This window comes from Bison bison, unplaced genomic scaffold (assembly GCF_000754665.1).
Source record: "Bison bison bison isolate TAMUID 2011002044 unplaced genomic scaffold, Bison_UMD1.0 scf7180017864482, whole genome shotgun sequence".
NCBI classification, from domain to species: Eukaryota; Metazoa; Chordata; class Mammalia; order Artiodactyla; family Bovidae; genus Bison; species Bison bison.
This window is the reverse complement of record NW_011495042.1, coordinates 6,188,637-6,200,037: the sequence shown is the minus strand read 5'-3', so window position 1 is coordinate 6,200,037 and position 11,401 is coordinate 6,188,637. Positions and strand designations below refer to the sequence as shown.

The 11,401-nt window shown below is 57.7% G+C and overlaps 1 protein-coding gene across 1 annotated transcript in view; it reads right to left on the bottom strand.

Moving 5' to 3' along the window:
- The window catches only part of GRIP2 (glutamate receptor interacting protein 2), a 38,374-nt gene extending 34,007 nt beyond the window's left edge, over positions 1-4,367 (bottom strand). Inside the window, exons 1-7 of the mRNA XM_010862522.1 lie at positions 4,341-4,367; positions 3,888-3,966; positions 3,296-3,385; positions 2,951-3,058; positions 2,344-2,479; positions 943-1,088; positions 198-284 (exon numbers count right to left, since the gene is read on the bottom strand). Of these exons, the coding sequence (XP_010860824.1) occupies positions 198-284; positions 943-1,088; positions 2,344-2,479; positions 2,951-3,058; positions 3,296-3,385; positions 3,888-3,966; positions 4,341-4,367 (673 nt within the window). The remainder of the gene's footprint in view (positions 1-197; positions 285-942; positions 1,089-2,343; positions 2,480-2,950; positions 3,059-3,295; positions 3,386-3,887; positions 3,967-4,340) is intronic.
- Between the last annotated feature and the right edge of the window lie 7,034 nt (positions 4,368-11,401).

Below are 11,401 nucleotides of genomic sequence, written 5' to 3'. Positions count from 1 at the left end.
TTATTTTAATAAACTTATGTTTATTTTAATATAAACATGTTTATTTATTTAAATTTAAGTTTATTTAAATTTAAATATATATTTATTTATCTAAATTTAAATATAAATATATTATAATTCATCGGAGCAAAGCAAAACACACAGAATTGGCATTAGCCTTCCCGTCCCTTGACCCCAAAGGTGACTCTTACACTGACCTCTGAGGACAAAGCCAAAGCTATTGCCCTCCTTGTAGAGGGAGACATCCACTGTCTTTGAAATGATCCCTGGGTTGTTCTCGGGGGCTGGGGAGAAATGGAGACCCTCCTGAGTCCTTGGGTCGCATCACCGAGCTGGCAGCCGTCCCCAGAGTTCGTTCCAGGACAGGCGGGTCACCAGTCGCAGATACTACAGGAAAGGCCAACCCCCCCACCCCACCCCATTTGACAGGCAGGACAAGTGAGGCTTAGAGGCACCCTCCCCCCTGAAGCCCACTCAGTCCTCCACTTAGAGAAGGGAGAGGGCCGGCCCGGGCTCTCACAGAGACAACAGCAGGACTCAAGCCTGAGTCCAGGGCTGGCAGTCTTAGGCCCGAGCTCAATTCCAGACAGTTATTCAGATTTCAAGACTTCAGACCAACTTTGGAAATTCAGAGCTGAGCTAAAGCACCCCAGGCCACTGTACTTGGTGCAGCAGGGGAAGGGCGGGGACCTATGTACTCAGAGACATTCCTAAAACCTTCCCCCCAAAGGAGAAGCATCTGGAAACCAAGTACGACAAGGGTGTTACAAGCAGGCCCTGCCGCCTCCTGACAGCGCACTGCATTTGCAGCAAAGCCCCGGGTGCGGCCTGGCGGTCTGTGGCCAGTCCCCAGGTCCTGCCCACCCAGGTGCTGGCGGGGAGGCAGCTGCGTCCCCCCACGACCAAGGCAGTGGAGGGGGTTCCCGGCCCGAGGGCACCCACCGGGCGGGGGCAGCTCAAACTCCACTTCCAGCACCACGCGCTCGCCCACGTTCTTCAGTAGGGTGATGATCTCATCGTGGCGGAGCCTGGTCAGGTGGATCCCGTTCACTGACCGGATGTAGTCACCCACGTTCAGCAGGTCACTCCTGGGAGAGAGAAGGCCAGTGCACGCGCCGGCTGACACACGCTGGCGTGCACATCCTCCCCGCCCACTGAATCCTGGGGGTCTCTGCGGCCCCATCTTACAGGTGTGGAAACTGAGGCTCAGAGAGGGCAGGCCTGGTCCAGGGCCACACGGCGGGTGAGCAGGAAAGTGCGGATCCTACCCTGGATCTGGGGGACACGCAGGCCTGGCCTTCTCCCCACCACCCCCCATCGATGCTAGCCGGCCTGCTTTCCCTCCTGCGGGGGCGTCACCCTCACAGAGCTCTACAGAGTGGCCAGATGTCAGTGCTTGCTATCCTTTAACGCTCTTCCGGGGCCCAGAGGGGCAGTAATACAGAGGCTAACTCCTAGTTTTCATGGACCTGAATCTGCCTGCAACGCAGGAGACCCTGGTTCGATTCCTGGGTCGGAAAGATCCACTGGAAAAGGGATAAGCTACCCACTCCAGTGTTCTTGCTTCCCTTGTGACTCAACAGGTAAAGAATCCACCTGCAATGTGGGAGACCTGGGTTTGATCCCTGGGTTGGGAAGATCCCCTGGAGAAGGGAAAGGCTACCCACTCCAGTATTCTGGCCTGGAGAATTCCATGGACTGTATAGTCCATGGAGTTGCAAAGAGTTGGACACGACTGAGCGACTTTTACTTCCATGGTCCAGGGAGCCCCCGAGGTAAAGTAAATAGTACGAAAATGCAGGCAGTGTGTGCGGAAGTGCCAGCCCAAGCAGAGTGGCGCTTCAGCCTGGGGCCTGGGGAGGGCTTGCCAGAGGCAGTGAGGAGGGAGGAATAGGAATTTGCCAGGAGGGTCTCTGGGCTTCCCTGGTGGCTCAGGGGTAAGGAATCTGCCTGCCTGTGTAAGAGACCCGGGTTCAGTCCCTGGGTCAGGTGGAGCCCCTGGAGGAGGGCATAGCAACCCGCTCCAGTATCCTTCCCTGGAGAATCCCATGAACAGAGGAGCCTGGTGGGCTGCAGTCCATGGGGTTGCACAGAGTTGGACACACAATGAGAGGAGGAGGGTGTCTAGGGAAGGGGCCTTCTGGGCAGAGGGTTCTGCGCGTGAAAAGGCCTGGAGGGCCCAGTGAGCGTGGGGTGCTGGGGTCGGGTTGGCTCCGGAGGAAAGGGAATGAAGTGGCCTCTAGCCCTTCCTCCACAGACACCCAGCCCTTACTGCTCTGCAGAAGCCCCAGGACCCCCACCCCTTCCTGCCCATCCCCTACCCACTGAGCCCAGGCTTCTCACCTGGCCGCAAGTCCCCCAGGCCTCAGGTTGGAGACCCTGGGCTTCCCATCCTTGTCGGTGCCCCCCGAGATGGTCAGGCCCAGCGTGCTGCCCTCCTTCTTGGTCAGTTCCACCGTGGTGACCCCTCGGAACTCCTCTGCCAACAGAGAGGGGGTGAGCGGGCAGTGTGGGGCAAATTCTGAGTCCCCGGCTCCAGGACAAACCAAACAGATGCTTGGTAAGCAGCACGCATGATGCTGGGTGAACTCATCTCCTTTTTACGGATCAGAGAGGCTAAGGGACTAGTCTAAGGTCACAGAGCCAACTCATTGGAAAAGACCCTGATGCTGGGAAAGATTGAGGGGGGGAGGAGAAGGGGACGACAGAGGATGAGATGGTTGGATGGCATCACCGACTCAATGGACAGGAGTCTGACAAGCTCCAAGAGGTGGTGAAGGACAGGGGAACGTGGCTTGGCACAGTCCAGGGGACAGCAAAGAGTTGGCACGACGGAGCGACTGAACAACAAGGTCACCGGGCGAGTTAGCGGCAGAGCTGAGGCGGTCTGACCCCCGCCCGGAGCTCTCTGTGCCTCCAGAGAGAAAGGGGGAGGCGGGAGGCTGCTTACCTGGGATGCTCTGCCGGCGGCACGCCAGAGCCCCGTCGGCCGCTCCGGTGTCCTTGCCTCCTTTGGTGTAAGGCCCATTGTCTGCAGGCGGCAAACAGAGGGAAGGCCCTGAGCCGCGCAGTCATTTCCATCAGGCAAACCCCTCCTGCCTCTGCAAGCTTCTGCTTGGTGGATGCGGCCCCTGAGTGGTTCCTTCTTGCCTCCAGCCCCACCCAGGACATGCTGGGGGAGCCTCATGGCTTCTCCCCGCAAGGGCAATGCTGTCTCATCTCTCAAGTAACACGCTTTGGGGCGCCCACCACAGTCTGGGCGGTTCTCTGCCACGCAGCAACTCGGCATCTCTACAGCCATCATACCACGTGCAGAGAAGGAAGCTGAGGCTCAGAGAGGGACGACTCGTGCCCACGGTCACAAAGCCCTCGGCCAAGGTAGCTTCTGCAAAAAGCCAGACGCCTGGCTCTGTTGTCCAGCCCACCCCGTGGTCCAGGTTCCCTGGATTGGGTTCTTCTTCTTTTTTTTTTTTTTTCCACATTCCCTCTCCAAGTCCCTTCTTAGTCCTGCAAGAGCTGGGTCAGGTCAACTGGTAAACCCTCAAGCAGGGTGGCTCTCCCACGCTGCCCCTGGGGCCGCCCCTCCCCACCTCCAGGCACCTGTACAACCCCCCAGGCTTTTGCTAAAGAGCCTGCCTGCCAGTGCAGGAGACACAGGAGATGCACATTCGATCCCTGGGTCAGGAAGAGCCCCTGGAGTAGGAAGTGGCAGCCCACTCCAGTATTCTTGCCTGGAGAATCCCCATGGACAGAGGAGCCTGGCGGGCTACAGTCCATGGGGTTGCAAAGAGCTGGACATGACTGAGCACATAGGCTTCACCCAAGTCTGCACACGCCCCCACTGCCCCTCAGGAGCCCCCTGTGCGGCACCCGCCTTCACCACTCACCAGTTGTGGGAAGGCCACTCCCTCCCCGGCCCCCTGACCTCCGCAAGGCCTCACTCACAGGACCGTCCCCCTTCCCACACTTCAGAAGGGGGGATGAGAGAGGGCTGGGGCAGGGGCAGAAACATCCCATCCCATCCCAGCCACATCCTTTTCACAAGGGAGAGGCTCAGGTTAGTGTTCAGCCAGAGATGGGGTCAACCGGGGTCAAGATCAGGACACAGTCTGGCCAGGGCTCCGGGCTCAGTCAGAGGCAAACAATGGGGTTCAATAAACGGCAGGTTTCTCAACAACACTCCTGATGCTTTTTCTGCCGGATGCTGTACCGATGTCTGGGCTTCCCTGGTGGCTCAGATGATAAAGAATCTGCCTGCCAACGCAGGAGACCTGGGTTCAATCCCTGGGTCAGGAAGATCCCCCGGAGAAGGGAATGGCGACCCACTCCAGTATTCTTACCTGGAGAATGTCCACATTCAGCAGCATCCCTGCCCTCTAACCGCTAGAGGACAGCAGCATTCCATGCCATCATCACAGCCAGAAATGACTAGACACCCGCCTTGTCCTGTAGGCGAGCAACACTGCCTCCCGACCCCCACTCAGCCCCTCACTGAGAATCAAACTTTAGATCAGGGGTGAAGCTCAGGCTGGGTCCGGGTCAAGTTCAGCCTGGGGTCAGGGCTCAACCCAGGACTAAGGAAGCCTGAGAACCTTCACCACCTGCAGCTCTAACCATTGAGAAGCGGTTTCTCCAGACCAGGGACAGGCTTCCTTGGCTTTGCCAGAAGGTGGGAAGTAACAAATCAAACCGCAGTTAAGCCCAGAGTCGTTTCCAGGGCCCCTGGAGTGAGCCCCCAGCCGCTTTGCTCACCACAACGCAACCCCAGGCCCCGTGTTCACATTCTCAGCCACGGATTCAGGCAACACCCCATTAAGTATAATGCCTCGTATTACGGTTCCCTCATTCGCACTTCATTTAGATTCAACAAGACGTTTCTGAGCTAATCAAATTAAAAAGACCGGGTTCTATCAACTGCGTGACAGTGAGCGTCTCTGATATTTCAATGTGGGCAATTCTGGAATTAAAATGTCTTGTTCCGTGCAAATTAGATTCCGTCACTGGAAAATCCTTCTCTCCTGGGCTGCCCCGGGAAGACCTGAGGTAAGCTTGCTTCCCAGGGGGTGCTCATGGTAAAAGAACTCGCCTGCCTAATGCAGGAGACTTAAGAGATGCGGGTCTGATTCCTGGAAGGAAGGCATGGCAACCCAACTCCAGTCTTCTTGCCTGGAGAATCCCATGGACAGAGGAGCCTGACGGGCTATAGTCCACAGGGTCGCAAAGACTCAGACACGACTCAATGACAAACACTTTCACTTTGCTTCAAGTTTGCTGGCTCCAAGTTTGGGAGTCTGGAGACAGGGGAAGGGGGAGATCTCCTAAGGACAAGAAAGCAGAGAGTCAAGTTTGCCAAATTCAGAGCCGGAGAATCTCAAACAATGGAGAGGAATGGCAGCGGGTTCTGGCTGATTCTGGGGCACAGGATCTGTTTCCTGGGGTGTCTCTGTGGTTTGTCAACACAACCTCACTGAGCTTTCCTCACCCCAATATTCATATTCTGCTCCAGTAAACGACGTGGTGCCTGCGATGTCACCAACTGGGCTGTGACGGCACGCTTGTCACGGCTTAGGCCGGGCGGGTGTGGGGAGGGGGCGTCTGCTGGCTTTGGGCTAACTGTCAGGCATCTGACCCCGCGATGCAAACGAGACGCATACAACTATGTGCGGACAGAGTCAGCAGGCGATAAGCGAGGACAAGAGAGTCTTCTTCAGGGAAAGCACATGCATTTTAGGGTGTGGCCTTGATGAGTTCTCCGGGAAGCTGAGGCCACTCAGGACAGCTGGCTGGCAGGTAAGGGGCTTCTGGATATCTCGGACCCCTGCCACTTTCAGAAAGGCACCCACAAGGAACACTATGATGTTCACTGATGCTTGCTCGGAGGGGACCGTCCCCCACTTTCACAAGTTTCCCCCCTCAGGTCAGGGGGAAACAGGCGGCATTTACAGCAAAAACCAAGACAGGGCCAGAATTACTAGTTAACCGTGTGACCCGAGTCTCTATTTCTCTGTGAAATGGGGGTGTCTCCCCCATCACAGGCAGGAGAATTTGAGGGAATTATTTTATTTATGGAAAACCCTCAGAGGGCTCAGACCCCAGTCCTGCTCCCTCAGAGAACACGCCTGCTCTCTTTGGCTCTCTCTCTTTTTTGTTCCGGGACCTGGTAATTATATGCTTAGAGATGAAAGCTTTTCAAAAACATCTTTCCCACCAATTTTCAGCTGGAAACGTGCATAAAAAACAGAGATATTTTTATCTGGGTGTTTTTTTTTTTTTCCCCTGTCTCCTCCTTCCAGCAATGGGCAATTATGAGCTCTTGCCTTCAGTCAATCTGTCCTGTAAGAACTCGCTTCAGAGAGAAATTCATTTCCGCAGTGATGCCAACCCATTCAGCAAGCGGGCTGGGCAAGTGGTGGGGGACAGGAGGGAGAGACTCCTGGCGGAACACAGACTTTACACGTGGTCCCCAGGCCCCAGGCTGCAGTCCGGGTGGGTGGGCTTCTCTTCTATTTCATTTCTCTTGAAAGCAGTGCTCATTTGCCTTCATTATCTCCGTTTCTCTGAGGCCCCAGGGAGCTATTGAGCTTTGACAAAGGGGAAAGGAAGTCAGCCCCCGGCCAGGCTGCCTTTGCCAGGGTCCCGCCTAAGCGGGGGGAGAGGGGCTGGGCAGGGGGGCTGTGGATGGGGCATGGCTGACTTTGGCTCTGCAGGCCTCGAGGAGGGAGCACTCAGCATCTGAGAGGGGCCACTGGGAAATAGAGGCCCTGGTGGGAGGTTCAGCTTGGGCCGGACAGAAAATGACCGCTTGAGTGCAAGCCACCAGCAGGGCCAGCCCGGCCCGAGTGCCGATGGAGAGAAGCGGGGCTCCCAGTCGCCTCTGGGTCCAACCACAACAGTGCACAGAGTGACCCGCTGTGGCTTGCTCCCTGCCAAGTGATCTGCCGAACCTGGCTGGTTTGGCCCCACCTCGGAAGCCATTGCCAGCTCGATGCAAAGGATGGACCCTGGAGCCTCAACCTGCTGCCGACTGGCTAAGCGGTCTGGAATGTGTCGCTTCGCCTCTCCAAGTCTTGGCACGGTGCTGGTGCCCACCTCGCGGGCTGGTGGGAGGAATCAGTGCGGTTATGGGGTGCCTGGAGCCAGGACGCATGTGAAGTTCTCTCCGTGGCCCTTCCTCTCGCCTCAGTAGAAAGATTTTCCTATTAATAACGGTAACAGTCCCTACTGATTAAGTGCCAGTGCTGTGTTAGAGGCTTCACGAGTTTTATGTCATGTATCCTCATCACCTTCTGAGGTGGGATAATCGCCATTCCCATTTGACAGATGGGTGGGGGGTGGTGGGCTGAGGCACGACAGCTTAGGTGACTTCCCACAGCAAGGGGCAGGACCAGGATTGGAACCCAGGCTGTAGTCTAAGAAACTGCAACTTGTTACCACTTTATCCTCACATGGGGCTTCCCAGGTGGCACTTGTAATAAAGAATCTGCCTGCCAATGGCCGAGACCTATGAGACGTGAGTTCGATCCCTAGGTCGGGAAGATCCACTGGAGAAGGGCATGGCAACCCCTCCAGTATCATCGCCTGGAGAATCCCATGGACAGAGGGGCCTGGCGGGCTACGGTCCGTGGGGTCACCGAGAGTCGGACACGACTGAATGTCTGAGCAAGTATCCGCAGGTGGGTGGGTGCCATGATCATTCCTACGCTATCAAAGAGGAAACCAAGGCACAGAGAGGTTATGGGAACTGCCTAAGGCCATACAGCTGCTGGGTCGCATAGCCATGGGCCGCTCCTGCCTCCTCCCCTCGCTCCACGACGGTCTTGAGGGGACTCAGCTCGGGGGTGATGCCTGCGGCCCTCCTGCCAGCAGCCTCGGCTCCTTTGGGCACTCCTGACCCACCGAGTGATCACCCCCTGGCCCCGGCGGGCTGGACCAGGGCAGACAGCCGGATGGAGCAGCAGCAAAGCCAGCTGCGGGCTGACCTCAGAGGACAGCCCCAACCCTCGCAGCTCACAGGGCTCCCCAGAAGCCGTGGAGAGGTCACTGGCTCAGCCACGAGTGACCCTTGCTCTGTTCAGCACATGTTTTTAAGGGAAACAAAAAGAAATTTATTAATAGATTTAAAAGGCAGACACCTGTTTCACTTGGAGCCAAGGACTGAAAAAATAAAAACCTGACAAAGGAAGCCGGAGCTGATCAGCCCGGCGCCTGGCCCGCTCCAAGCTCCTGGCCACTGATGCATTCAACTCCTCCGAGAGCTCGCGAGCATCCCCCTCTGCGGACAAGGGGACTGAAGCCCAGAGGGACCACTCAGCTGGGGAGCTGCAGAGGACAGACTGGAATTGGTCTGTCTGGCCCCCAGCAGACCACATCCTTAATCACCAGCTCTGCCCTTTCCCGCCAAACACGAGGGCAACGGACCCCAGAAGAGGGGTGCCTGGGGAGGCAGCGCCCGCCCCCAAGAGCCCCCTGTCAGGGCTCGGGCACCCACAGGCTGGACATGACCAGAGAAGTTGCCAGCCCCGCAATCTCCCTTCCACAAGGCATGTGGGGCCCCCGGCACTCGACCCTGAGCCCACACTCTGGCTCATGTTCCCCCTCTAGGGGACCACGATGACCCCGGCATCACGTGGGGCTGAGCACAGGCTCAAGAGGGGCTGTGGCCTTCTGGATCTGTGCTGTCCCACGTCCCTCTGAAACCCACCATATCGGAGTGCATGACCCCCAGACCAGCTCACCAATAGGAGCAGTGAAGACTCAGTTCACCCAGCAGAGAATCAAAGCAAAAGATCTCCCCACAACTGACCGACCTGGGCCTCCCTGACCTCGCCTGCTAAAGCTCTGTCCTGGGCCAACTCCACTCCGTGCAATGGTCGTCCCACACCCAGCTTCCACAGCACCCCACGGCCTTTGCACTGGCTGTTCCCTCTGCCCAGAATGCTCCTTCCCCAACATCCACAAAACCCCCTTCCTCACCTCCTTCAGGACTTGTGGAATCTTTACCTTCTCATCTTCCCCAAGCAGCTTGTTTGAATTCACACCTGAACCACTGCTATTTCCAGTATGGAGAGTCTGGCACACAGGAAATGCTCAGTAAATCATTCGAAACGCAATTCCCACTTACAGATTAGATGAATGGGGATCAAAGAGGTGGAATGAGTTGTCCAAGGTCATGGAGTCAGGAAGAGACAGAGGCAGGAGGCAAGCCCAAGTCTCCCTGGGTCTGGAGGCCTCGGCCTCCGTGGTCTGGCGCCGGGGGTTTCCCCCCACGACCAGGGCTCTGCTAAGAAGCAGGAGGTCAGGCCTGCCCGAGGTCAGGCTCTGCTAAGACGAGGTCAGGCCTGCCCGAGGATCCAGGTGGTTCTGGTGAGGGCCCCCCCCGCCAGCCTGGAGGAGTGGGCAGCTCAGGCCATGGCAGAAGGACCCTCCCACCACCCCGACGCACACGCACCCTGTCTGAGCCTCCCAGCTGGGACAAAGTCTGCTTTGTGGCTGGCCGGCAGTCAGAGGAGAGTGCACACTGTGGGGCGTGGGGCTTCCTGCCCAAATCTGCTTTCAAGCCTAACTGCGCACCCCAGTCTTGGACACACCCCTTCCTGCAGGGCTCGGGGTCTGTGGGGTGAACAAGGCTCCCAGCACCAAGACGGCAGCAGCAGGGTATGGGCCTGAGAAAGGACTTGTGCTGGCAAAGTCCATCGGGGAAGAGAAATGGCCCTGGGCACTGTGCCCCACAGGCCCCAAGCCCCAGCCTGGCTCTCCCAGAGGAGCCTGCCTGAGCACAGCCGCCCGGTCAGGGCCCCAGCCGGCTCTGAGAAATGCCGAGGGTGCATGGACTGGCCACCTGTTGGCTGCCTTTGGCCCCAGCCTCCAGAGAGGCCATGTGGCCAGAGGCCCAGTGGGTGGTCACGTGATCCAAGCTGGGTTGATGGGAACCAGCCCTGGGACGTTTGCTGGAAATACCCTTAACCTCAAAGGCACTAGGGGTCCCCTGGGCACCTCAAGGAGAGGAGTCTGCCTGGAAATAAAGCCTGCCTAAAAAGAGGCAGAGAAGAGGCAGAGACCTGGGGTCCTAATCATGTTAACTGAGCACCTGGATCACACTGTGCCTGAAGCCACATCTTGGACTTTTCCTTTTAAGAAGAAGCCTGAGTGCCAACACCAAGTGAGACAGGGGTGATCGTGAAGCGATGTGACCTGGGGAGGAGACCACGGTGGGGTCCGCAGGCGTAAGGGAGGGGGTGTCAAGGAAGCCAAATATTCAGAGAGGAAAAAGCCAGGGAGATCATGAAAGGCCTTGAATGCCAGGATAAGAAGCTGTGACCACATCTGAGTTTCAGCAAAAAGAACCCTCCCAGAGCAGCATGGAGAGGGTGGGAGAGGGGAGGCCCAGGAGGCCAGTGAGGAGCCTGGGGCTAAGGTCAGGCAGGTCAAGGGCAGAGACCACAGTACGGAGAAGAGCGGGAAGACATCTCCCCAGCATTGCTCCAGGTGAGGTCTCTAGGGCACTGCCGCCCTTGTGGCTCCGACCACTGCAGGACAAAGTAATCCCCACTTCTTGGGCCTGATGTCGAGAAGACAGATATGCCCAAGCCAAGAGAGGGGTGGAGTTGCCAGGAGGGGGCAAGGGCAGATCACAGGGGGTCAAATCCCAGCCATAGCCCTGGACAAGTCACTTAACACCGCCCTGCCTCGGTTTCCCCAACTATAAAATGGGGAGATTAACGGAATGCACAGTGGTGTGAGGACACCATGAGAAAAAGCACAGACAGCGCTGAAAAGAATCTGGCACAGAGTCCAATCTCAACAGCTGTCAGCTACTATTATTATTTGCATTATTATTATTATCTGGGGGCCTGGGGGTAACTCCGCCACCTGTGGGGGGCGGGGTGGGGGGAGGCGAGAGCTTCAGTTCCCGGGCCCTCGGAAGCATGGTGCAGGGAGCTCTGCTATAGATCTGGGTGCCAAGCCCGCCTCGGCCCTGTGGGTCTTGGGGGCAGCCGAGGGCCCCTCTGACCCTCAGCTTCCCCACTGGGACCACAGTCCCTACCCTGGGAGCTGTTGTACAGAGATGACACCAGGAGTATGCCAAATATGGGAAGGCATCGCTGGGGCTGCTCAGGACACGAGCTGAAGGGTGAGCTAGTGGCCCCCGAGCCTCGCCCAGGGTCTCAGCCCTGGGGCCACCCAGGAGTGTGACAGCTGAGTGATACCTGCCGCCCCCCCGCCTCCTTCCCACCAACCAGTCGCCCCCGCAGGTCAGGGGCGCCTTGAGCCAGGGCAGGAGTTCTCCAACAGCACCCGCGGGGCACACGGGCGGGACATGCCCCACTGGTGCACCCCGGAGGCCGGAGCGCTGGGGCAGGACAGCCCAGCAGACTCGGGCCCCCAGGGCCGGGTCAGACAG